Source organism: Castanea sativa, chromosome 4 (assembly GCF_040712315.1).
Source record: "Castanea sativa cultivar Marrone di Chiusa Pesio chromosome 4, ASM4071231v1".
In the NCBI taxonomy this organism is placed as follows: Eukaryota; Viridiplantae; Streptophyta; class Magnoliopsida; order Fagales; family Fagaceae; genus Castanea; species Castanea sativa.
In genome coordinates, this window is record NC_134016.1 from 18,062,414 (window position 1) to 18,088,867 (window position 26,454).

Genomic DNA, 26,454 nt, shown 5'->3' on the forward strand with positions numbered 1-26,454 from the left:
TGCCACTTGGTATTTATTGATAATCACAATTAAGACTTTGGTTAATATTCGGGTGTCCAGTAGGTCTTTAAACTTCACAAAATGGAGTTTGATCAGATATGTTTAATTGGAGAGATTCTTATATTGCCCTGATGGCAAGTTTGATCAGATATGTTTAATAAAAGTTTACTGAGCTAAGCCTTGGCCAAACCTTGGAAATCATAGTGCCATAATGCCTTTTAAATCCTCTTAGTCATTATCCTGCTGCAATACTTCTTGATAAGTACACCCATGTTCTGGCAATTCCACCGAAAAGGTAATGAGCTACTCCTAGTGCATATCCTTGGACAATGCTCAAGGCTCTAGGCTGAATAGCAAGAGCAGCTTTTGATTTATTATTCTCAGGTAAAAATGCATCCTTATCTCTGAATTGTAGTTTTCTCTCTCTTTTTTTCTGCTATATGACTCATCCCAAAAAAAAGAAAAAAAAAATGCTGCTATATACATCGATGTTTATTATGAGTTTATTTTTTTAATGAATGTTTATTCCAAGCTTTACAGAAGAAGCCTACGCATATAATTTAAAATCTTCATTAATACATTAACCTAGGTTGTGTTCATTGTAGGTGAGTCGTATTCAACAGGAACATGACAGAAAGGAACTGACACTTAAAGCTGACCACAGTGAAGAGCTAAAACGTGCCCAACTTGAAGCTGAAAATGAATTGAGAGAGGTACATTAGCTTCAAGTTATTGACCTTTAGTACCCAAATTTGCTTCAATGGCTAATACTATGTGAGTTTTGTGCAGAAAACAGTGTTGCTCAAGGAATGAACATGAAGCTCAGATGAGAGCTTTGAGATGTGAGCATGAAGATGAGAGCAGAAAGCTGCAAATGTACATTAAAGACTGAGAAATATATTATGAAAATTTCAGTTTAGGAAAATGACAAAAAAAAAAAAAAGAAAAAGAAACAGAGATAAGGAAAGTAAAACACAACAAAACCAAAAAGGTCCAAAACCCTCACTAACCCTCAACAACTGTCTCACCCAAACCAAATCAAACCAACACACACATTTCAGAAGAAAAAAAAAATGGCGAAACTAAGGACAGCAATGGACTCCACTTTCTGGGGCCTGAACGTGTCATCACCAAGGAACCTGGAGGCAATCACAGCTTGGCTACCATTTTTTGAGCCATGCATGTTGACATAAATACAAATGTATCCACAAATCAATTAATTCCTCTTTGTATATCAGACGAAACGAGAGTAACAGCAGTACATACAATGAACAAGCAAAGCATCTGAAGGGATGGTGTATACACTTACCAGACTGTAGGGTCAAAGGAAAGCACAATAATTGTATTCTTTTTATAATTATGCTTGCATTCCAAGACTAATTTCTTTTTTTCTTTTTTTTTGAGAAACCATACCCGAAGTTCCTATATTATTGAAAAGATAAACAATTAACAAACTACAGAGTCATGTTTGACCAGGGGAGCTATATTTATACCATACCTGTAGCTCACTACTAAACTTAGATCTTCTGGCTAAAAAATGGACAACTGAATTGCTTATACGTTTTACATGAGAAATTGCAAAAATGAAAATCACCAGCTAAAATAAGAACGTCATTGATCACATGGCCATACTTCGGGTGTATTGGGTTCTTTGTCCAAATCGCTTGAATAATCACCTTGGCATCACCCTCCAAAATACAGTCCAAGAGGACCAAGACTGATTTCCTTAGTTTCTAACCTTCTCAATTCTCATGACTAGGTTCATGCTAGAATAAATGGCTAATTGAATCATTTTCAATCAGTTTAAACTTTTGGAACAAGTGGTAGTTTATTGGTTAATAACACATCTTACTTGCAACCCATTAATCAAGTTGCAATGACTCATTGATGTTCCTGGAATTCTCTTAGGCTTTGGCAGCAACAGCCATGGGATTGAATGTGAATCTCAGCCGCAAATAATAAATGATAAAACCTAGCTAAATGTACGAAACATCATGGTAGTGTCAAAAGGTGGACTTGAAAACACCCTGTTTGGTTACTCAAAAAAAAAATCAAGAAAACTCCGAACAAAAATTCCTGTCTTTAACGCCCTATTCTCCAAAACTGTTTGTTGGGCAAGAGTGGATCTAATCTAATCTCATCTCAAGCCACAATAATTGGCCAATTTCTCATTCCATGCCATTTGTCTTCATAATCTGCTACAACTTGTCATAAATTGACTTTTTTTTTTTACCCACATACCAATTATGTGTCAGCATTTGCTAATTACAATAGGCATTCCAGCAAGACATTCCCTAGCCCTTACCAAACATTTTTTTCTATGTGATTAGCAACATGATCATACTACCAACATCACTGTCAGCTGCGAAGTATCTAACAAATTATCTATGTATCAAATGGATGACATTGTTTGGAATGGCTTGCAGTCCAAATCCACGAGGAAATAAAAGAAATTAATATAAGCTAGATCAATTCTCATTGTCCATGGAACATAACTATTTTTTTATTCAAGTATTACACAGACCCTAAAGTTGTTGTGTCATAGTGTTAGAAAGAAAATATCTTACATTGTTCATTAGTTAGGTAAAATGATTAATCTGGCATGGGATACATCATACATGAACTCCCTGTAATTTACCAGATAAATTGATTAGTCAGGCAAGTAAATAACCATCTAGGTGCTTATGGGCCATGCATACGCTACACTCATGTGACCATTTCTGCATTGTAATGCTAGTCAAATATATTTCATAATTTCCTTCTAATATTTATCTTTTAGACTAGCGCTGCACTTTAGTAGTGCTACACTCAAAATTTTAACATTGTTAGAGCAAGCTGCCAGGATCTATTTGCTAAGGTACCAACAGCCAATTATGTGTCTTGGTGTTGTATACCAATGCTTTTTTCTTTTTTTTTGGACTGGTAAATATGTTGCATACCAATGCTTAAGCGCTAACAATCATGAACAATTGGTTAGTTGGAACTAATGTTATGCACCTAAGATACACTATTTTTCACATTAGTATAAGTAATAAAAAAGGACATATCAATTAAGAAAGTAATAGAGCATACAACCTTTGGTAGAATAGAATTGATGAAAACAATACATGTGGTCGATCCTAACTAATGTTAAGACTAAAGCTTTGCTCACAGTTTTGATTTATTTTTCTTCTACTGTTATACTCATGAACAACCTGAAACTCATAATGTACGCAATGCACCAAGTTACACATTAAAAAGTGAAAATATAAAGAAGACCAACAGCATTTACATTCGCTAATTGTGATTAATGCGACATAATAGTAACCAAACATGCTATCAGAGATATCTCCTTATCTTTTTGTGTTCAAGCATAACAAACTAATTTCACAAAATTCTGCATTGCTGACACAGCAAATCAGTTAATGTGGTAAAAATTTCCCCCAGCCTTTTTTAATTTGATGAAATTATAAAGTGTCAAAACCCAACAAAGAATCCCTAAAATTATGGCAATAGCGATCAAACCTAAAATGCTTTCAATCAGTTTCTTAAACAAAGAGAAAAACTCTTTTAGGATAAAGAGAGAAAAGACATTTAAAAAAAAAAGAAAAAGGAAAAAAAAGAACAAAGATTCTTTAAAGGGAGAGTAAAAGGGGGAGATGAAATTTTGGTCATAAAGACACACAGCATTGATTTTCAAGTGCAAAGCGTCCATACAGTGTCAAATGTAAAGCTACACAAACACTATAAAAACACCTTTTTCCCCCCATTAATCCTATTCTCCAAAACTGTTTGTTGGGCAAAGCTTTTATAAGACCCAGATAAAGAAAAAAACCCAACTTTAATTTTTTCGATTCCTACCTTTTTCTCTCAGCAACCAAACGTGGTATAATGAAAAACCCAATATAAACCCTAAACTTTCATAGTGATTAGTTGAACCCAGAAGAAAGAATAGTCAATGAAAGTTGGAGATTGAGATGGAAACAGAGAACCTGAAGATTGTGGGTGTCGCCGCCGATTTAGAATGGAAGAGAAGAAGCGCCGCTGAGTCGTACGGGAAGAGATGAAGCGCCGCCGAGTTGGAGTGGATATGAGTGCGCTGCTGATTTGAATATGGATTGGAAGATAATAAGCTAGAGAGCGACGCCGACGAGTTGGATTGAATGAGAAGAAGCGCCTCCGATTTTTTTTTTTTTTTTTTGATTCTCAACTTAAGATTTCAATTAATACTAGAAGAAGACAAACAGAGAACATCATGCTGCACTTGTGCAGCAATTATAGGTGGGGTATCCTCCACCCATATGGCCCTATCTATTACAAATTTGGCATGCCTTGCCATAATGTGAGCTGCAGAATTTGACTTTCTGCAGATATGAGAAACTTTCCACTCTTCAAAACTTCGAAGATCCACAATTAAGCCCTCTATGACCTTTTGGATGCTACTCGGTGCTAAGTGATGGTCCCGGATTGAATTAACCACTATTTGAGAGTCACTCTCAATGATAATTTGTTTAAGGCCGAGATCCCAAGCAAGCCGAACCCCCTCTTCTACCGCTTTAGCTTCAATCTCTAATGCACCCAGGGGCAGCTCCCATTTTTTACTCATTGCTCCCATAATTAGACCATCTTCATTCCTTATCACCACACCACAGCCACAGCTTCCAACCTCACTGAAAACAGCACCATCTGTGTTAATTTTATACCATTCTTGCCTAGGAGGGAGCCATGGACGGATGGACTTTGAAAGGAGCCTCAACTGTGGTTTTTCCTCCTGCTTAATTTCTTCTACATAGTCAGCCACAAACCTGATCAAGTCCTCTTTATTTTTACATTTCCCCTCATGAGAAACCAAGTTTCTATTGCTCCATAAGCTCCACGCAGTCACAGCGAATTTAGTCCAATCAACCATCGGGTGGGATTCCATTATCTCCCATACAATGTCGATGAACTCGCCTTGTGGGCCTTGTAACCATGGGAGTTTAATTTTAGTTCCATTCCATACATCTTTTGCAAACTGGCAGCCCCACAGGACATGGCCCGAAGTCTCGCTTTGACCACACAGAGCACATTGATCTTCACACCCTACTCCCCTATACATAAGCCGATTCTTTGTGGGGAGGATATTTTTGCAAGCTCTCCACATAAAATGCTTTATTTTATTTGGACAACTCAGCTGCCAGATAACCTTCCAGATGGACCTCATCTTTGAACTATCTGAGCTACCACCAAATAGAGGTCGGGAGTTCCTTTCTTTCAACCATTTTTGCGCGACCACATAAGCACTCTTTACTGTAAACCTTCCGTGTTTGGTCCATGCCCATATGAAAGAATCATCAGGCAAGCGAGAGCTTACCGGGATTCCCAACACAACTTCTGCTTCATGAGGGAGAAAAGAACGCCTGACCTTAGCAATATCCCAACATCTTCTATCAGCATCAATCAGATCCGAGACGAGCACTGCTTCTTGATGGGGCTGCCTTGGGCTAAATACTTTGAATGATTCTGGTCTTGGGATCCACTTATCATCCCAGATATTTACCTGTTGTCCATTCCCAATATTCCACCGAGATCCCTTTACAATAATATCTTTTGCTGCCATTATGCTCCGCCAAGCATAGGATGGTCTTCGACCCAGCTGAGCATGTAGGAAAGAAGCCTTTGCAAAGTATTTTGCCTTGTACACTCTATGCACCAAAGAATTTGGATTTTTCAAGATTCTCCATCCTTGTTTAGCTAAGAGGGCTAAGTTGAAGGCCTTTAGATCCCTAAAGCCCAAGCCCCCCTCAGCCTTTGTCGTACATAATTTCTCCCAAGAAACCCAAGCCATTTTCCTCCCCTTCTCCTTCTGGCCCCACCAAAAATTGCCCATCAACGAATTTAGGTCCTTACATAGTGACTCGGGCAACTTGAACACACTCATTGTGTATGTGGGCGTGGCTTGTGCAACGGCTTTGATAAGGACTTCTCGGCCTGCACTGGACAACAATTTGCCTTTCCACCCAGCAATTTTTCGTCCAACTTGGTCTTTAATCCGGTTAAAAGCTTTCCTTTTCCCCCTACCTACTAGTGGAGGCAGCCCAAGGTACTTCTCATGATGCATAACAATCTCCGCCCCGAACACTTGCTTAATGTGGTCTTGCACCTCCCTACCCGTATTCTTGCTGAAATATAAGGAGGTTTTTTCCTTATTAAGCTTTTGCCCCGAATCACGCTCATAATCCTCCAAAACCTTCAAGACCTGCCACACTCCGTCACCGAAGCTCTACAAAAAATGATGCTATCATCCACAAATAACAAGTGTGAGATACTCGGTGCCCCTCTACTCACTGCCACCCCTTTGATATGCCCATCTTTCTCCTCTTTTTTCAGCATTGCCGACAGCCCCTCCGCACACAGTAGGAATAAATACGGCGACATTGGGTCGCCTTGCCTCAAACCTCTCGATGGGACAATTTTTCCTTTTGGCTCCTCGTTGATTAACACTGAATATGTCATCGTACTGACACACATCATCATTAGTGCAATCCATTTCTCATGGAACCCCATTCTCCTCATTACAGCTTCAAGGTATGACCATTCAACCCTATCGTAGGCCTTACTCATGTCAAGTTTCACTGCCATTAGCGCTTCCTTGCCTTTTTTCCTCTGATCAATACAATGCATTGTTTCGAATGCCACAAGCACATTATCTGTTATTGATCTACCCGGCACGAAAGCACTTTGAGATTCATCTATCACCTCCTTTAGGATCCGCTTTAGCCTATTCGCCAAAACTTTGGAGATAGTTTTATACACCACATTACATAAGCTTATAGTTCGAACCCCGCCCATTTTCTGGGGGGAAGCAACTTTCGGAATAAGACATATATAGGTTTCATTAAGTTCACAAGGCAGCACAGTAGAATTTAAAGCTTCCAACACAAAACTAATAACATTAGGCCCAACAATATCCCAATACTGATGAAAGAAGATGGGAGACATACCGTCGGGGCCTGGGGCTTTTGTAGGATGCATCTGTTTCAAGGCTTTCCACACCTCCTCTGCCTTAAATTCAGCTAAGATTTGAGCTTGTGGGTGCGCCTCAGATTTGAAGGTTTTGTTTAGAGAGGCTGATTTGAAGGTTTTGTTTAGAGAGGCTGAGAGGCAAACACATCAATGAGCAAACGTTTAGAGAAGTAAACGTGAGACAGGAGAAAGGCTGAAAAGAATGTTTTAATTTTTTTTTTTTATATATATAAAACTGGTTTCACCGGTAACCAAAAACCTTTAAAATTATATCAACGGTCAAGATCAAAACTAAAGTAAATGAACGGTTCAGATATATCATACCTTTTTTTTTGGAAAGGTACGGTAGAATGACCTCTATATAACAAGTTGTTAACGGTAAGAAAAAAAAATGTCATTAGTAGGTTTAGATGAGAACTAATAACAACTTACTATGTAAACTTTATTATGAAATTGTTATAAAAATATTTTGTCAATAGTTCTATTTTTTTTCTAAAGAAAAATAGTACTAACTTAAAAAGTTTAAAAATATAATAAAATGTCACAATATTTTCACAATACTAATTTAAAATTAATCTTTATAAAATAAAATTTTATTAACACTTACCATTTAAATAAGTTGTTTTAGTACTCTCCATTTTTTTCTCCACACACACTATATCATCACAGTTATTAAATATTACACACTTATTTATTAAATGTCACAAATAGTACACACTTCTCTTTTATTACATCCATGTTTTCTTTTTTTCTTTTTTCTTTTCTCTTGGTTTTTTCTCCACCACACACCTACCCCACTCCCATCTCTATTTACTCTTCTTTTTCTTTTTCTAGTGCATTCTAGATCCACTTTCCCTTTCTCCAGCTCTCTCTTTCTTTTATATTTTCTATTTCTACTTGAACACTCTCTAGCAATGCTAAGAAGTCTCTGTATCTCTTTTTTCGTTTTTTTTTTTTCACACTCTAGAGAAGATATGATGATTGAAACATAAGGATTTTGGGTGGATTTTGGGATTTTGGGTTTTTTGGTTTTTTTTTTTTTTTTTTTTTTTTTCTGTGGATTTTGGGTTTGATTTTGAGTTGGGTTTGGGATTGGTTTTCCAATGGGTTTGAGTTGATTTTACGTTGTTTTGTGTTGATAAGATTAGACAAATAAAATTAAAAAAAAAAATACAAAGGAAGAGATGAGAGGCGTGAGTCAGCTTGATGAGAGGCGTTGAAGAAGACAAAGAAAGAAGAATGGACAGATTTATTGAAGGCTAATTTGGTAATTGCCCAAGATTGTCCAACAGATACATTAGAACGCACACGGGCTTTTTGGCAAAATGGACCTCCAGAGCTCCATAATGGCTTGTGCGTTTTATGCCTTGGCCTAAAACGCAACTTTTTCCAAAAAAGTTGCGTTTTATGCTGAACGAAACGGGCTTTGGACTCCAGCTTTCTTCAAAACGTTCATTTTCAGCTCTAAAAGCTGAAACAAACGGGCACTTAGACATATTAAAAAATTTGTGAAACTCACCTCAAGGAAAGTCACAAGCTATTATTTGAAATAGATAAATGAAAAATAATAATAATAAGGGTAAACTACGTATTTGGTCCCTATCCTATACACTATATTTCAATTTGATCCCCAACCTTTCAATTGTGTCAATTTAGTCCCTAACCTTTTAGTACTGTGTCAATTTAGTCCCTATAGTTATCTTTTGAATGAAAATTGATGACGTGTCTAATGGCCAAATTAAAAAATTAGTTTCTGTTGATATGACAATAAACTAAAATTTTATTTTGGCTGTTTGTCATGTAAGCAATTTTTATCTAATATATAATGGCAAGGACTAAATTGACATAACATTAAAAGGTTAGGGACCAAATTGACACAATTAAAAAGTTAAGGCCTAAATTGAAATATGGTGTAAAGTCACATGTTACATAACTTTGGTCAATGGATGTGCTTTTGTTTATGCTGAAATATAAAGATAAATTTATTTGAAAAATAAGGAAAAAGAGGAATCAATATAGCCAAAAACAATTGGAGTTGTCTATTTATGCAACAAAAATTGAAAAAAATACAACCAAAAACAACAGGCTCCATCAGTAAAAGTAGTCAAAAGATTATTATTATTCTAGGTAGAATTTAGTATTATTTTTAGGAAAATGTTAACAAGCACCAGACAGTACTTGTTAAGGTTTTTTTTTTTTTTTTTTTTGTGTTTCACTTAAAAAAATGAAAAAAAGTTGTCAAAAGAGTTTAAAAAAATTGCTAAAAACTGAAAAATTACCAAAAATTGAAAAAGTTACCTAAAAGTGTATTATTAACGGTGCCCGTTAATACAATCCTTATTTTTTTACGTATACTTGGTAGTAGTTTGTACTAGCATATCTTCTGACCCAAGATATCAAAACAGTTGACTTCTGATTCTACTTAACCAAATATATATTTGTTCAACAGGAAGTGTATGGAGTTAGACAAAGAATTAGTTACCAAGTAAAGTAAACAGTAACAACAAGCTTGTTTTAGATAATACATTATTAGTGCTGGCCAAACATGAATTAACAAACAAGGGGGAAACTACTTCCTTTTTTTTTTCTTTTTCTTTGAGCTTAAAACGGAGAAAATAACTCCTGTATTTATGTCTAACAAAAATACTTCATTAGTAAAAACCCACCGAATGGTCTGTTTCAAAAATTGGGTTAAACTCCAAGAACTATAACTATTTTACCCTCCTTTACAATAATATTTATGTGTTCAACAATTTACCTATATATTACATGATTAATTTAGTTACATAAATTTTTTTCATAATATAATACAATTTTATTTCAATATTGTTGCAATACGTGTAAATTAATTGGATTTAAAAGAGTGGAGCTATTTTCAATTAGCCCAAACCTAAACACGCATAAAAAACCCAGCCCATTATCACTCTAGGCTAACTGGTACTTGCGTTGAGGTGCCAAAACTTTACATGTGTACGAAAATAATTTGGAGGTCAATCTCATGTGATTTTAGAATTTTATTTTCCCTTTTAAATTTTAGTAAAGAAGTGACGTCAAGTATACTACTACAAATTTTACTACAAAGAGTTTATAAGTTAATGTGTCATTGTCATCAATCATCAAAAAAACAATATGAATATTCACTTATTATGTATTTAAAACTTAATAATAACATTTATTGTTACGTTAGTTTGTAAGCGTTATGTAATAACATTTATAATACTTTTAGTGTTTTCCTTAATGACAATGTGTGATGTAAAGTTGTAGTGACAATGTGTGGTGTAAAGTTGTCTAGGGCCTTGTGGCGTACAGATAGGAATGATAAGATTCCATGATTCTCAAATTTTTAGTTCTATATTCTATTCTAGCCTCTAGGATGTCTCAAAACATAGTATTATTTTTTAAAAGGTAACTAAATAAATTTTCAAATATGTCATTTCTTCTTTGAAAAAAAAAAAAAAAGTCATTACCTCTATTTCATTAAAATTTAAATTAATAATGGTAGTTTTGAAAACATGTACATGTTATTGCTTTAAAGAAAATACATCAAATGATAGTCCCTTGCGTCTTTGTAACATTGTTTGATGTTACTTCTACGGGGAGAAAATTTAATTTAGGTTTGAATTTGACACCACCCCCTTTCCCCTGCCCAACACACTTACTTAAAAAAATTGACAAAGTCTCTTGTCCTAATACAAGAGTGTTATGATAAAATATCACCTACATCATAAAAGCTAAAAGGGCTGGAATTGTATCCGGTGCATAAGGTGCACTAGACATGTTAGTATGCAGATATATGTCCAATTTTGAATAGGTTTTTGTATCATAACATGTCTAGTGCACTAATGCACTCGACACAAGTTGTGTCCAAAACTTAAAAAAAAAAAAAAGGTTTAACATCACATGGTGGGCCGATTATTGAAGTACATTTAAATAGGTTATTAAACTTGAGGGTGACAAAATTGGACATGATCTACGAACCGACACGACATGACACGACACGAAATTAGCTGGTTATGGGTTGAGCCTTAATAGGTTTGTATCATATTTAGATCAACATGACTGACTTGTTTAATAAACAAGTTGAGTTAGTATTCAATATATGGAACCCGTTTGACCCATTTAATCAAATTACCAATATACCCTTCAAACCTTAGGTATATAAACTTATTAGTTGTTGTGGTTTATTTTCTTTGACATAGTGTGATTAATTAATTGTGATATTGAGATATACTTTAGTTTTGAATGATTATTTATGATGCGGTTACTCTTTAGTTTTGAATTTTATATTAAAAATATTTATTTGTTTGTTTTTTCATAATTTTTTTTTTCATTTTGATAAAATCTGATAAACAGATCGGCATGACTGACTTATTTAATAAATAGGTCGTGCTAGGGTTGAGGAATCTTAACCTGTTTAATGAATATATCGGGTTAGTGTTGACACGATGCGAACTCGAACGCAAACACGAATTACCATCCCTAATTAAACTACTCTCAAATTGTGTGAAAATAATTATAATTTACATAAAATATACAACATGATCATTATTTGTAAACACAAGTGATTCTAATGTTGGTAGTGACTATAAGAGGCTTTAAAAAAAAGATGAAAATTTTAAACTGTAGCCGTAATTAATTGTAGTTAATGTCTAAAATGTGTATTTTTTTTAGAAACAAACATACACACACAAGGGAGGGGAAAAGAGGTTCTAACACAAATGTACACTACAAATTCCATTCAAAAGCTATAGTAACTTTTAAGGGAGTGTGAGGGAATTATAAAATGTGTGTCCTAGGAAATTTGAATGTTAATTTTAAAGTAATTTACCTTATACACTTAATTTAAACTTCTTTTTTTTTTTTTCAGAAGGATAATTTTAAAATCACCAGGACTCTATACAAGATTTTATGGTCAAAACGGCAGAAAAGAATCAAAATTCAATATAAAACGTGGGATACAATTGTGACAAACAAAACCAAATTGGAAGCAAGTGCATGGCAAACACATCAACTTACTTAGCCACACAAAAAAACTTGCTTAGCCACACAAGAGCCCCCCTTTTTGGCCATATACTGAACGTTTCTATCAAGACAAGAAGCATATCAATCATGGGCAGCAAGCAAAGAATAAGTACAAATTAAGTAACGAATCCCACACCATAGTATATTATTTACTCTCTCTGTAATCCAACTAGATTCTGGATAGCGTGGTTATGCTAGATCTATAGAAATAGAAGCTTGTGGAATCATAGGTAGATGGGGCAATCTCACAAGCCATTGTTCTCTTCATTTGTCACTCGCTCTTCTTTTGTTTCATTTTTGGTTCTCTTACTCATAATTATACCTCTAATTGTTATAATCTGTTTCTTGAGTTTCAATTCTACAACTTTCTCTATAGAGAAAACCTCTGAATTGGTTGAAGTAGCAGAAGCAGAAGCAGAAGCTCCCACTCCAACTCCATTGATTAGTTCTTCACAACACAATGAAGCATCAGAAGCACCAACTCCATCTAGTTCAAAACAAACATCAGAAGCTCCAACTCCATTTAGCTCTACAAATTCTAGAGAAACATCACCTCCCACTCTCGTAAGAATTAATAATTACTCTTAATTTTTCATTCAACATTTAATTTTTCTTAATTCACTAACTTCGTTACTAATATTACTCTTGCATTTTTTTTTATGTTGTTGGGCCTATAGGGACAAAAGAAAGAGACAACATTGAAGCAAAAGGGGTTTAATGAAGGTTTTGTGACTTCTAAAAGACACAGAAAGCTGCAGAAAATTGAAGCAAGTTTGAGTAAAGCCAGGTCTGCTATAAGAGAAGCTGCTCTGGTCAGGAATTTGACATCAACTCATCAAGACCCAGACTATGTTCCTTGGGGCCCAATATATAGGAATCCAAATGCCTTTCATAGGTATCATATTCATATATCATATATGTTAATGTTTATTACTTATACTTCTTCTAATGTAACAGTAGCAACGTTTTGAAACTTATACTAACTCAGTCTGAGTAGACTCACTATAGCAGATTGACTCCAACAATTTATGTCAACCATGGACGGAGCCAATCATGGACTAGGGGGCAATGGCCCCCCCTAATTTTTTTTAAAAAAAAAATAATATAATTATATAACTATATATTTAGGTACAAATTTTAGCAATTTCGTCTAATAAAATTACATTTTGTCCCCCTTATTGATCATTATAACAGAAATGCTACAGCTACAAACTTTTTTACAACATTTTAACAGACTATTGAGGTAGCAAATTCTTATTAGTTTGCATTTGGGTCCACCACTTACATCACTTTTTTACTTACTAATAACCACTAATCACAACAAAAATTTGTAAAAATAATTTGTAGATCTAATATTTTCCTCCTTTTAAAGTTCATAAAAATATTTATAGATCTAAAATCTAAAAAAAAAAAAATATACAAGCCCAAAATAGTAGCCCAACAACAAAAAGTTTCAATAGGCAATAGAAAAGCTAAAAAAAAACTTTGAAACTAATCAACCAATTTTACAAAAAACAAACAACTTAGCCCTTTAAAAAATTTTAAACAAAATAATTTTGTCTTTACCAACAAAAGACACACTCTACACACACATGAAAAAAATAATAATAAAAAAAGAAAACCTTTGCCGGCTAAGCAATAGAACCAAAAGTTGAAACCACTGTATATAACTAACAATAAAATCGTCCCTCCTAGCTCCAAGTTTTGGCTCCATCCCTGATGTCAACCGTGTCAATTATAGATTTTGTGTGTTTGTGGTTAGTGAATAGTGAGTCACACTGGTTAATTTGCCAAAACTTGAAATATTAGCGAGTCAAGTTAAATTCATCGATTAAATACATATTAAAACTTGAATTATTTTCAAAATTTTAGGTACTAAATTAACCCAATGATAGTTTACTGCTAAAATTCAACTCCGGCATATAATTGAAGGTGCAACATTGTATTTACGCTTGTTTCATTTTTAATTTTAATGCATTTATGGATTTTGTTATTAGTTTAGAGAGATTACATAAACAAAAATGCTAAAAAATTATAACATTTTTTTGCATTAGGTCCAAGTTTTACTTTTGTAAATTCAAAGTTCCAAACTTCAATTTGAAGCTTCTTTAAGCTTCATTATTTTGGATATATAGTAATGGGGCGAAAAAATCATGAAACAGTCGATAAAATTTTGTGTTTCACCAAATACTTGTTCATAAGTCAATTTGACTACCATTGAACATAGAGAGTAGATAGAGAAATTTATGTGTGGAGAAAGAAAGTTTCCGTTAAAGTGAAAAAAGTGAAAATAAATTTTCTATGAAATAAAATTAAAGTTGGTTGCTTGAGTAAGTTAGCAAAGTTTTATGACGGTTTCTTGCTTTTTCTTTGCTTCACTACTGTTTAGAATGTAGAAATGAATACTGGTTTCCAATTGAAACAGTTTCATAACTTTACACTATTAAGTAATTTTGTTTGTGTCTTTGGAAGTAATAAGCAAAAAGGTGATGGGTGGTAGTGGTTACAATTAAAGCAAATGGAATTGTTTAGATTGGACCAACATGAATCACAATGCTTAGACCCAACCAAGGTTGTCAAAATCGGGATCCTACGTAGGATCGTAGGAGGTAGGTGAGATCGTGGATCGTAGGATCGGATCGTAAATCGTAAGATCCTATATTATTTGAGAAAAAACAAAAAAAATAAACATTTGTATGTTAAATAATCACATAAATTATACATTCATTAATATAATTACCATACATCACTATATTCATTTATAAGCATCATTTAAAGAGGTCAAAAATCTCAAAACATGACACTCTATTGGAATATTTTTTATTCGGATCCAACTGGCACACTCTCTACATTAGAGTTGAAAATTTTGGTCTATTGGGATTTTATTTTTCATTTAAGTCCAACTGAGCAATCTATTAAGTTTAAAAACATTACAAGAAATAAAGGTCGTTTGGGATCGTCAGAATCGTGTGATCCTATCGATATTGAACGATCGCAAAGATCCTTGAAAGATCCGAATCATTTTAAGCAGGTGAGATCGTAAAATCGTAGGATCGTAGGATCCAGATCGAGATTTTGACAACCATGGACCCAACTACATATTAATCATAGTTAAATTCTCTTTGATTTTTATTTTTATTTTTCTAAATGTTGTAGGAGTTACCTAGAGATGGAGAAGGTATTCAAGATATATGTATACGAAGAAGGAGAGCTTCCAATGTTTCATAATGGTCCATGTAGGAGTATATATTCCACAGAGGGAAGGTTCATCCATGAAATGGAGAAGGGACAACTTTATCGTACAAGAGACCCAGATGAGGCCCTAGTGTACTTCCTTCCATTTAGTGTGGTCATGATGGTTCAGTACCTATACGAGCCCAATTCAAAGGACATTGCTGGTATTCAACGTGCTGTGGTTGACTACATACACATCATTGCCAATACACATCCCTTTTGGAATCGAAGCCTTGGGGCTGATCATTTCATGCTGTCTTGCCATGATTGGGTAAACATTATACCTTTTTTTTATTTATTGCTAATTTAGGATTTTAGCTACAAATTTAATTTAAATTTATAAATAATAATTATTAGGATATATCCAATTTCATTATTTTTATAACATGATGAAATAGTCGATTGTGAGTAATGGACACTTTTTGCCCACAAATTTTTATATGGACTCACTCTGTTTTTTTAAACCCACAAATCATAATCAATCATTTCAACAAGCTGAGAAATTGAGTGTTTTGGTAGTATTAATTGTTGAACTAATTGGTTGGATTTTTTTAATAAAAAGAGTAACCTTGTCTTTTGAAGCAACTCTAGTCAACTATATTGGTTAGAAATTGAAGTATTTTAATGCGCATTGTTGATAAGTAACACGTATCATATTCTTTTATTTAATTTTATTGAGATAAAGGTAAGCAGTAACACATTATACTTGTTATCAGCATTCAGCACATACATATAGTAACATTAATTTCAAATAAAATAGTGATAAATCTCACAATAGTTCTAGGTTTACCCACTTTGAAAATTTGATCTGCCTTGGTGAAATAGTTTGGCCAAATTTTCGAGTGGAGAGCTAAAGGTCTGATTATGACTTCTTAAAATTGTTAACACAAGTGAGTTTTTGCTAATTAAAAAGAAACTATAAGTCTGACCTCTACATTTAGATCTAATTGCCTACTCCATGGTCAGAGTTCTACGTTTGAATCTTCCAAATCCTATTTCAGCTTCAGGGCTGTCTTGGGTTGAACCAAGCTTATAGGCCTGGTATTAAAATTTATGTAGTATCACCTAAATTACTTTTGAGTTGTTTTCTATCCATCATTTGGAATAACTTGTTATATTAGAATTACTAAAGCTCTTTTTGAATTGCAATCCTATCTTTTGGAATGACTTGTTTTATTGGAATTACCAGAGTTCTTTATGGATTGATGTCCCATCTTTTGAAATATTTACAGGGGCCAAGAGCATCTTCCTTTGTTCCACATTTGTTTCACAGGTCTATTAGAGTTCTGTGCAATGCTAATACTTCTGAAGGATTCAATCCTTCAAAGGATGCATCATTCCCAGAAATCCATCTTAAGACGGGGGAAATCACAGGGCTTATAGGTGGCCTTGCCCCATCTCGCCGATCAATTCTTGCTTTCTTTGCAGGCCGTTTACATGGCCACATTAGGTACCTACTACTAGAGCAATGGAAACACAAAGACCAAGATGTGCAAGTCTATGACCAACTTCCTGATAAAGTATCTTATAACTCAATGTTGAAGAAGAGTAGGTTTTGCTTATGCCCAAGTGGATATGAAGTAGCAAGTCCAAGAGTTGTGGAGGCAATCTATGCTGAGTGTGTGCCAGTGTTGATTTCTGATAGTTATGTACCACCTTTCAGTGATGTTCTAAATTGGAAGTCATTTTCTGTACAAGTGGAAGTGAAGGACATACCAAATATCAAAAAGATATTGATGGGCATATCTCAAAGGCAGTACTTGAGACTGTACAAGAGAGTAAAACAAGTTCAAAGACATTTTGTTGTGAATGGACCTCCTAAGAGATTTGATGTTTTCCACATGAGTGTTCACTCTATTTGGCTTAGAAGGTTAAACACCCAAATTCAAGATCAATAACTGCAGATGAATGGATTGGAATTGATTGGAGTTGCCGTTCAATTGAACCCATGTCAAGGGAATTTCTAATAAATTGATAAGGTTTTGGAGAATTTTCCAAATAAGATTTTGAGCTTTGACTAGTGGATTATTGACAATCTTTTATTTTATTAAAGAAGTAAATGTGGGGCTATCAGATTGTTTTATGGGTTACTAAGATAGTTTATCTTGAACTTTATTAAGTTAAATTTATCATTAACAACATAAATCATGTTTATTTAAGTATATAGTGACTGTTTCAAGTCGATTTTTATGCCTAGAGTGATAATATTAGCAGAAGAGCCTCATAGCATACCATGCCTGGGTCAGGCCACTAAAGATGAGCAAGCACCTCCTAAAGCATGATCAGTAGGAGACGAGGACAAAATGATACAACTATTAGTTTATGACAACCAACAACCATCGTTTCTCAGATTTGGAGTCCCTAGTGACACAAATATTAGATTAGATGCACAGGCCAAACATTACAAGTTACACCGCAAGAAAATATAGCCCTTAGAATTAACAATTGTTTGAGTTTGTAGCATTAGTTATTAACTATTATACACACAAATTTGGTAAATATTAATGTCACAAAATTAGAAGCTTTAATTATCTAGTGCTTAGAGAAAGATGATTTTCTTAACTGATATGAAATTCTCCACTTGCATGAACCTCTTTGACCCTCTTATCATACTCATCTTCTTCATCATCTTCTTCCTCCACCTCTGCATCTATGTCTTCACTGCCTTCCTCATTTTCTTCAGCTCCCCAGCCAAAGCCCTTGACAGGCCTAGATGATGGAGGTGGGTTTCTTGCCTCCCCCACAATTTTCATGATCTCATCTGCGCTTTGAAGAGAGAAGCTTGGGTTGTCTCTCTGGTAATAGATAGCTTGATTAGACTCTGTTAGTTCTCTTGGCAAGTTCTTTAAAAACCAAGGGTGGTTCTTGATGTCTTTAAGTGTAATTCTCTGCAAGACCAACAATGGCTGTTAGTTCCATAAGAAAGTAGTGGCTCAATCCAAGTACTAACATTAAATAAAGGTGTTTTTATTATGACAAGTACATGTCACAAACACATAACCTAAGCAGTGGCTAGGACACATACCTGTCAATTAAGCACACCAGCCACTAAAAGGAACAAATATTGTGTTACTGATCCCAGTTGTTTTGGGGATTAAATCAAATGAATCAATACACAAGCATAAGTCACACCGATTGTCCCCTTCTTAAATTCTATTAGAATCCAGCCAAGCTGAAATGACACTGAGTGCTCTCATGGTGCTTGTGATTTGCACTTCAAATGAATCAAGTCTTTGGGACACATTCTAAGCAAAGAAAACCAAATTTCAACTAAGCCAATATAAACCCTCAGAAGCAGCGTGTGGTTTCAAGTCTATAAATTGCTCTATAAAGTCATTAAATTCTGAGAGACAGTCAATAGGATATTAGGAATTCAGGTTATATGGTTCGATAAGTAATGCTGAGCATTCTGCCTTTGCAGTAGATCGTGACAAACAGTGGCCTTCTGAGTGGATTTAGTCCTGCCAGGAGCTCTAATTTAAAAAATGAAAAAGGGGGGGGGGGGGGGATGGTAATTTTTGAGGTGAACCTAATAGAAGAGATCATACTGATATGCCAACTAAAACAATATAAACTTGAAATGAGTAACTGGGATAAATTGGCTAGATCTATTGCCACCTTGTTATGGACAGTGACATACTATTTTACACAGAAACCTCGAAAATGGTACAATAAGAAATGCAGAGAATAAGAACACAGCACACAAAAAAGGGGCAAGATACAGTTTAACTATGAGTAAGAAACAAGCACCTTCCCAGAAAATGAAACAATGCATGACTTTCAAAATATGAATCTAACCTTAAGCATTTCATAGAAAAGTGGAATGAGCAATAAATGGCATCATGTATATGGAGGGGTTGCAATGTCAATCAGGAAAAAAATTCCTTCATCCATGCCCTATACGGCCCCCATAGAGCACCCATACCAATCAATCTTGCCATCAATGCTAAATTTCTTTTCAATAACAAAGTAAATGGTAAGCAAACACATTATTACTCTACATAATGTTAATGCTCCAAGGAAATTTCCCAGAAATAGGGAAAGATAAAATTTGTAGGGTTCATTAAAAAGTAATTTCCAATGAGAACAAAAGGTTTAAGAAGGTGTCTTCTAGAATACTTATATGATATTGACAAGCTAATCAGACATGGTAGCTGCAATACATTGTAGCTCACCCAAATTTCAGTGATCAGAACCAAATTTAGTAACAGTAGCATGATACATACCCTGGATGGAGTTGCAACAAATATGCGAGAAAGCAGGTGTTTGCAATCTTGAGATATGTGAACATAGTCAGGGATTTTGTACTGAACAGCCATTATTTTCTGCCAAAGAATGACAAAAAAGGAAGAAAATGTCAACACTAAAATAACAAACACTCATATTTTATTAAACTTTGGAGATGATATTTTTACCTGAATTGTTTTCCTAAAATTCCTGGGATCATCTTGGTCTTCGAAAGGATATGCTCCCACCAGCATAACATAGAGAGTCACTCCACATGACCATACATCTGCCATCTAAATGAAAGCAAGAAAGATATAATTGTTTCTACAATGAACTAGTTAAAGTTAGTGCTGTGTTTAAAGCTACTCAAAGTTGTAATGTGAATGAATATACCATGTAACAGGCCTGTTAACCATATCTTGTTGTGTTTCATTAAAATACGACTTACAAAAACTTGAAAGCTGCTTATTATTGGATAGCATGACCAGAAATATAAGAGAAATGAATTAAGATAAAAATTACGCAGAAAGGGGAAATTTTTAACTCCCTCTCAAACTTGCACTCGTTATCTACAATTAGTAACATATGGGCGGTTGCTAGTGACATAAACATGTATGGTCAATTTTAGGTGGCGTTTGGTATGGGGTAATGTTTTAGGATTCTCAGGAATGGTTAAAGATTCTCATGTTTGGTTGCAAATTACGCTAGGGAATCAGATGCCAGGGGAATCCTTAAACCCCTCTCAGTAGGAATGTGAATTCCCTTTAAAACAGGTGGGAATCCAGATTCCCAAACTTAAAAGAAATTGTATTTTTTATAAATTGACAATTTTAACATTTTTTCCTTATTATTTAAGCAATTAAGATAAACTATAAAACAAATTATCAATATCTTCTCTCTTGTCTTTATCTTTTCCCGCCAAAACAACATAAACAGGATAAATAACTCTGCTAATAGTTATTTTTGTATTATTCTTGTCATTTTGAAATGTTAGATCGCAGTTTTAATGAATGTGTTGCTAATTGATAGTTTATATAATGTTTTTTATCTATCTATTTAGAGTAAGATATTTTTTTAAAGGACTAATTAATAGTTTATATATATTTTTTCATTATTTATTTAAAGGAAGATTTTTTTTTAATGGGCTTGGTACTTCACATTCAAATCTAAGGACAAAATGGGAAAAACAAATAATTCATTTAAGATTCCTGGGAATACACCAAACATTATCATCTCACATTCCTAGGAATCTCCCAATGAAACCAAACATAGGAATAGCTACATTCCTAGGAATATGATTCCTAGGAACCACATTCCTGGGAATTTAGATGCCAGGAGTAATGTGGATTCCTCGTACCAAACGCCACATTAGTATACTAACACTCCCATGGTATCAAAAGATTTTATGAGCCAAACATGAAAACATGTATGGCCATATATGATGACTAATCGAAGGCATAATATGCATAAAGAGATGACCCATTTAAGGTTCATATGTGATACTTGACAGACACATTAGCAAAGAAATAAATGGAGGAGCAGCCAATCAAAACGACCCCCCTAAAGTAAGAGAGTGTATCAAAATTTTAAAACTTAGGGGGCAAAACCAAAAGATCCTCAAACTTTAGGGGTGTATTTTGCACTTTGGCCATTTTTTTTTTAAATTTTTATAAATGTAATTAACCTCATCCATGGCATAGTTCTAGAAAACAAAGACCCCTTTCTCTCTATCTTCCACTAAGAAAATAAAAAAGTGACACTTAAAAAGACAAAACTAAGTTTTCACATGGTTGTTAGTGGAAGCTGAAGCGATAAACCTCCACTATTCAAGAACCAATCATAAGCCAGTGGAGTCAACAAGTGCTCCATTGTTGTTATTAATTAATACAGTGCAAAGACCAAGCATGCCTTCAAATTCGGCCAAAATTGAAGTTTCAAACCGTATGGCCACATGGAGTGTCCATAAAAGTCACGGTCTATGTTAAGTGCACATTAAATAAAGGCAACCTTATTGATGTAACAGCAGGAAATGCTAAAATGCACCATTTGGTCTTGCAATTTGCATTGAAGCCAACCCTTTCACAGTACAAACAAGCCATGAAGAGTAATCCATATAATAGGACGGTTACAAAAATGTCTTTTCCATAATGAAAGAGGTACCCAATCCTTAAAAGAAACTTAAAACTTCAATAGTACCAATTATCATGCTCTTTATTTTATTTTATTGTATTATTTAAACTATTCGCACACTTATCCTAGTTAGTACCAACCTTTATGGTTTGCTTATGTGCACATTAGACGACAATGATTAAACCCAAATGTGGAGCACTAGACACACAAAAAGGCCATCCAGGACCAAGAATATGCTGGGGAAAATATTAGAATTTTCCAAAGAATACAAAGAGCAGACTAGAGATTTACCTTGCCGTCATATTCTCGCCGTGAAAGCACCTCCGGTGCAATATATGCCGGAGTTCCAACTGTAGATTTGGGTCTTGAATGCAGCAGAGATGACTATACCATGGATAAAATAAAATAAAATAAAAAATAAAATGTATATACCCACATTAAAAATATATTTATAAAAAATAAAGTCTAAATATTACTAAGAACAAGTAAATATACTTGAAACCAATTTCTACACCTTAGAATAACCAAAATCACAAATTTTCAAGCGTGGTGCAGGGCTTCCATCCAAAAGTGTGTTTTCCAGCTTCAAATCTCTATGGCATATTTGCTGTAAAATAAGAATAAAAGATAAATTATTGTATTTACTACAATTAATTTCAACGAAAGTGTTAGTTTAATGTTACCATGGAATGACAATAATTGACACCAGAGATCAGCTGCTGAAAAAAGTATCGAGCCTGAGCAATCAAAGAAAAATGAACACATATTATTAACCACGAAAATGACTGCAATTAAAATTAAACAAAGAGAAAGTGAGTGTAAGAGAGAGCTTATTATAGTAAAGGTGAAAAGAGAGAAAGTAGTACTAATTACCTCATCTTCACTGAATCTACCGGCATTGCAGATTCGTTCAAAAAGCTCTCCGCCGGCTGCATATTCCATCACAATAGCCAAATGTGTGGGGGTCAAAACCACCTGCAAATTGTAACAATCAAACAACAAAATTCAAAACTTCACTTGAAAATTCAAAACCCCTTTTAGCCAAATTCTTGAAAACATAAAACTAGCCTCCTTGAATCGGATTATGTTGGGGTGCCGAAGTGATCTGTGGTTGATAATCTCTCTAGCCACATTCTCATCAATCTGCAATTTATGTGAAATTATTTAGAACCCAGTGATGCTAATAAAATGAGAATAACTCAAATTCAAGTACCTAATATCACAATTGGACTCATTTACTCGAAAATCTGTTTCTGGGGTCCTCTAAAACATGAAAAAATGTAAGATTCCAAGACTGAAACTTTCTTTTCCTTTCCTACATATATTGTTTTTCCCGGGAAACAAACAGAACAGAGCCTAACAAAAATTTCTTTCCCATGTTTGGGATTTCTCAAAACATAATTCTCAATTCAACTCAATCTCATACACCCTTTTTAATTAACTTTAAATCGATTGCAATATTAACTAAAAAATAAAAATAAATAAAAAACTCATTTTCTCAGTAACCAAACCGAAAACAAACAAACCTTGAGGCCACGTTCGATGTATTTCATGGCAACAAGCTCCTTGGTCTCCTTGTGCCTCAAGAGCCTTGCCACACCAAAATTCCCAGCCCCCAAATCCTTCACTACCTCGTACTTGTCCATCTTCTTCACCCAGTAGAAACTTGAAACTTGATTGTGTGTTTTTGCCTCAACTAGTATATATCAAATATCTGATCTCCTCAGTGATGATTTCAGTACTATTATATTATAAATGCATGCCCTTTCACACTAGCTCTTGCATGCACAGACAAATAAATATAGGCAACTAGGCATGGAAAAACTGAAACTTTTAACAGTTGTGTGTGACCCTCCGCGTACATATTTATGTATGTATAATGTATGTATGTGTGCGTGGGATTGGATCCAAAATCTTTGTTTATATATATATATATATATATATATATATATATATATATATATATATTTATTTATTTAAGGTAAGGATAGTTGGGGACTTGAAAGAAGTGATTGATGTAAGTTAGGAGGTGATGAAGTGTGCACGTGGTGGAGGGGTTAGAAAAATGAGTATGGGAATCCATGACCAGCTTGAATCCAATCAGTGACAGTGCCAAAACCCACTTGTACTGTCTTTTGCTTCATTTCATAACACGTTAATGTATCGGTTACTTTTCTTTCTATAATAAAATATACATATGCACTGCTGCTTTGCTCTGCTAAATTGCTATTGGATCTCTAAAAACGCCGTTTTGCTAGGCACACACAAGTTATATATGCCGGTTGATCTTGACTTTTTTGGATGCTCTTTTGGCAAGCTAAGCTACCCCCATCAAACAATAAATTTATTCTTTGAATTTGCCCAAATGAGCTGTTGGGGTGTTTATAAAGTACTTAGTGTAAGGTCACGACTTGTACTTAAATCCAAAGACAAGATTGAGGTAGGCCTAAAAAGCCCAATACAATGAATTTGTAGAGAGGATGCTTGAAATCTAGGTTCTAGTGATTTTAGATAACAAAGATGATGGGCTAGATTGTAACACCATACACATGAGATAGTTTATATATCAGAAATTGTCCTCGGACTCAAGCTGAGGATACTAGGTCTTATATTTCACTCTTCTCAAAGACAGATTACAGTGATTGATCTTAATGTCTACAGTCTTTTTTCTCTCATTTTTCTTCTGATCCCCTTTCTCCGGGACCTCTCTCCTTCTTATACATCCCCTTTCTCTCCCTTCTTGCTCTCCACGTGTAGCTCTAGGCAGCTCCCCTAGATACTTGTCTCATCCGCACCTTCCTGTGGTCTTTAGGTAACAGCTGTAAGGCTGACGATCACTGTTCAGATATCACTTTCTCAATAATGTGGCCAGAGACTTAGGTACAAAGTATTCAATGCGGTGATAGCAGCTTTCTTCAAGATATTTCCTATCTGTTCTTCCTTTCTATTCCCTTGTGTAACATATCTTCATTTACAAAACCTTCCAAAATATCGTTCTAGTCAACATGGCGTGCCATCTGATCTTCACTTCACTTAGCTGAGGAGATATTCCTTCTCGTACTACTTCTGCAAACTATTTCACAATAATCTGCTCATGGACTTTTAAGCTTGACATCCTCACTACCATCAATCTGTCCTCGGACAAGTTAGTATCCTCAGATCAAGCCCATGGCCCAAAAATATGCTTTGGGCCTTTTATCCTCACACTTAGTTTATAAACTAGTATAAGGTTTGTAATTAACATATTAGTTTGATCCCATTAATTTTTTTTAAACATCTTAGTTCAAAATTCATTTATAGTGTTCATCACAGTGTGAAATCGATGCATAAATTGACAAATCAACAAATTAACAACCATATTAAACTTCAATTAGAGTGCTAATTACTGACTTTTTTTTTTTTTTTAGAATCAAAACTTAAAAAAATTAAGATGCTAACTGCAAATGCATCCATAATTTAATATATGGATGACCGCTAACATATATATTAATTTGGATACTAATTTGGATGTTGAAGTGAAAATTACAACTTGTAAATTATCTTTTTTCCCCCTGTAGTAGTAAAAAATTGACACACGTTAATGGCGAATCAAATCCAAAGATTTTAGGAAAACAAGAGGAACTACCCAAATTAGGTGTAATTATTGTTTGTAACATCTCTCTCATATTGGGTCAGTCTCATACTTATGCGGTCCACTCCCATGTGATAGGATGTTACAACATGGAACACAAAATAATGAAACTAATTGATGTTTTGGTTTGGTAATAAAGGACATTTATCATAAAAAAAATGCTAAGGTCATAGGTTGAATTATATTGTATCTTTTTTAAAAAAAAGAAGAAGTTGTTATTCTTGGAAATTAAGGTGAATAAATATAAGCTCTACATTATTGAGATTTAGAGGTTGAGTGTCCACCTTAGTCTAGCTTCCTAAAATAGCGATATCTTTTAACTTTTTTTTTTTTTTTTTGAAAATGACAAACAGTAGTTAGCACGGACCATTCAACATACAAGTGCAGGAGGCAATTAAGCTTTCCCTAAATGTTCCGGCCATTCAACATTATGAGAAATATTTCGGACTTCTCTTGTTTATTGGTTGGGCAAAGAAAGCTTGCTTCACACAGATTAAAGAGAGAATTTGGGCAAGAATGCAAGGTTGAAAAGAGAAGCTTTTGTTAGAAGCTGAAAAGGTGGTCATGATCAAAGCAGTGGTTCAATCCATACCCGCTTACTCTATGAGTGTGTTCAAATTGCCTGTAAGCTTGTGCAAAGATATTGAAGCTATGATCTGTAAGTTTTGGTGGGGGCAAGAGGATTCTAAGAAGATTCATTAGGTTAAGTGGAGCTCTTTGTGTTCCTCTAAATCTGTTGGTGCAATGGGTTTCCAAGATATCCAACAATTCAATAATGCTTTGCTGGCAAAACAGGTTTGGCGTTTGATTCAGAATAAGGAGACTTTGTTTTACAGGGTCTTTAGTGCCAAGTATTTCCCCGATGGTAATGTTTTGGAAGCCCAGGTCCATCCAAAGAGCTCCTTTGCATGGCGAAGTATCCTACAAGCACGTGATGTCATCAAGTGGGGAGCTATATAGAGAGTAGGGAATGGTTTGTCCATTGATATCTGGACTTAGAAGTGGCTGCTTGAACCTGGCCAAAGTAAGATTATTTCCCCAAGATGTGATATGGAGGTTCGTAGAGTGAATGATTTGTTTTATCCAAATACAAGGGTGTGGGATCCGGGTTTGTTGGCAAGGTATTTCTTACCTTGGGAGGCAGAGTTGATTTAGCACATACATGTGACTAAAGCAAGTGGGGAAGATGTTTTGGTATGGCTATTTACATTGGATGGCAACTACAG

The 26,454-nt window shown here is 34.7% G+C and overlaps 2 protein-coding genes and 1 long non-coding RNA gene across 3 annotated transcripts; 1 reads left to right on the forward strand and 2 right to left on the reverse strand.

Moving 5' to 3' along the window:
- Positions 1-474: 474 nt before the first annotated feature.
- Positions 475-4,682, reverse strand: LOC142630646 (uncharacterized). Its single transcript, XR_012843373.1, has 2 exons — positions 3,972-4,682; positions 475-868 (listed from the first exon to the last, which is right to left on the reverse strand). It is a non-coding gene; the product is annotated as an uncharacterized LOC142630646 (long non-coding RNA).
- A 7,436-nt stretch (positions 4,683-12,118) lies between these two features.
- On the forward strand, positions 12,119-17,396 carry LOC142631000 (putative glycosyltransferase At3g07620). Its single transcript, XM_075805055.1, has 4 exons — positions 12,119-12,570; positions 12,684-12,901; positions 15,163-15,511; positions 16,473-17,396. The coding sequence occupies exons 1-4, from the start codon at positions 12,241-12,243 to the stop codon at positions 17,136-17,138; spliced, it is 1,563 nt and encodes a 520-aa protein (XP_075661170.1). The 5' UTR covers positions 12,119-12,240; the 3' UTR covers positions 17,139-17,396.
- Positions 17,397-17,648: 252 nt separating this feature from the next.
- Positions 17,649-23,528, reverse strand: LOC142633140 (serine/threonine-protein kinase SRK2A-like). Its single transcript, XM_075807407.1, has 9 exons — positions 23,124-23,528; positions 22,666-22,740; positions 22,471-22,572; positions 22,281-22,334; positions 22,112-22,204; positions 21,889-21,981; positions 19,656-19,760; positions 19,467-19,565; positions 17,649-18,128 (listed from the first exon to the last, which is right to left on the reverse strand). The coding sequence occupies exons 1-9, from the start codon at positions 23,241-23,243 to the stop codon at positions 17,799-17,801; spliced, it is 1,071 nt and encodes a 356-aa protein (XP_075663522.1). The 5' UTR covers positions 23,244-23,528; the 3' UTR covers positions 17,649-17,798.
- Positions 23,529-26,454: the final 2,926 nt, after the last annotated feature.

Bases quoted from the DNA above. Each gene is read 5' to 3' on its own strand.
- LOC142631000 (XM_075805055.1), top strand. From the start codon at position 12,241: ATGGGGCAATCTCACAAGCCATTGTTCTCTTCATTTGTCACTCGCTCT. The intron at 12,571-12,683 runs GTAAGAATTAAT...TTGGGCCTATAG, and splicing joins AAACATCACCTCCCACTCTC to GGACAAAAGAAAGAGACAAC. The intron at 12,902-15,162 runs GTATCATATTCA...TAAATGTTGTAG, and splicing joins AATCCAAATGCCTTTCATAG to GAGTTACCTAGAGATGGAGA.
- LOC142633140 (XM_075807407.1), bottom strand. From the start codon at position 23,243: ATGGACAAGTACGAGGTAGTGAAGGATTTGGGGGCTGGGAATTTTGGT. The intron at 22,573-22,665 runs GCTAGTTTTATG...TACAATTTGCAG, and splicing joins ACATAATCCGATTCAAGGAG to GTGGTTTTGACCCCCACACA. The intron at 22,205-22,280 runs GTAACATTAAAC...CTTATTTTACAG, and splicing joins TCAATTATTGTCATTCCATG to CAAATATGCCATAGAGATTT.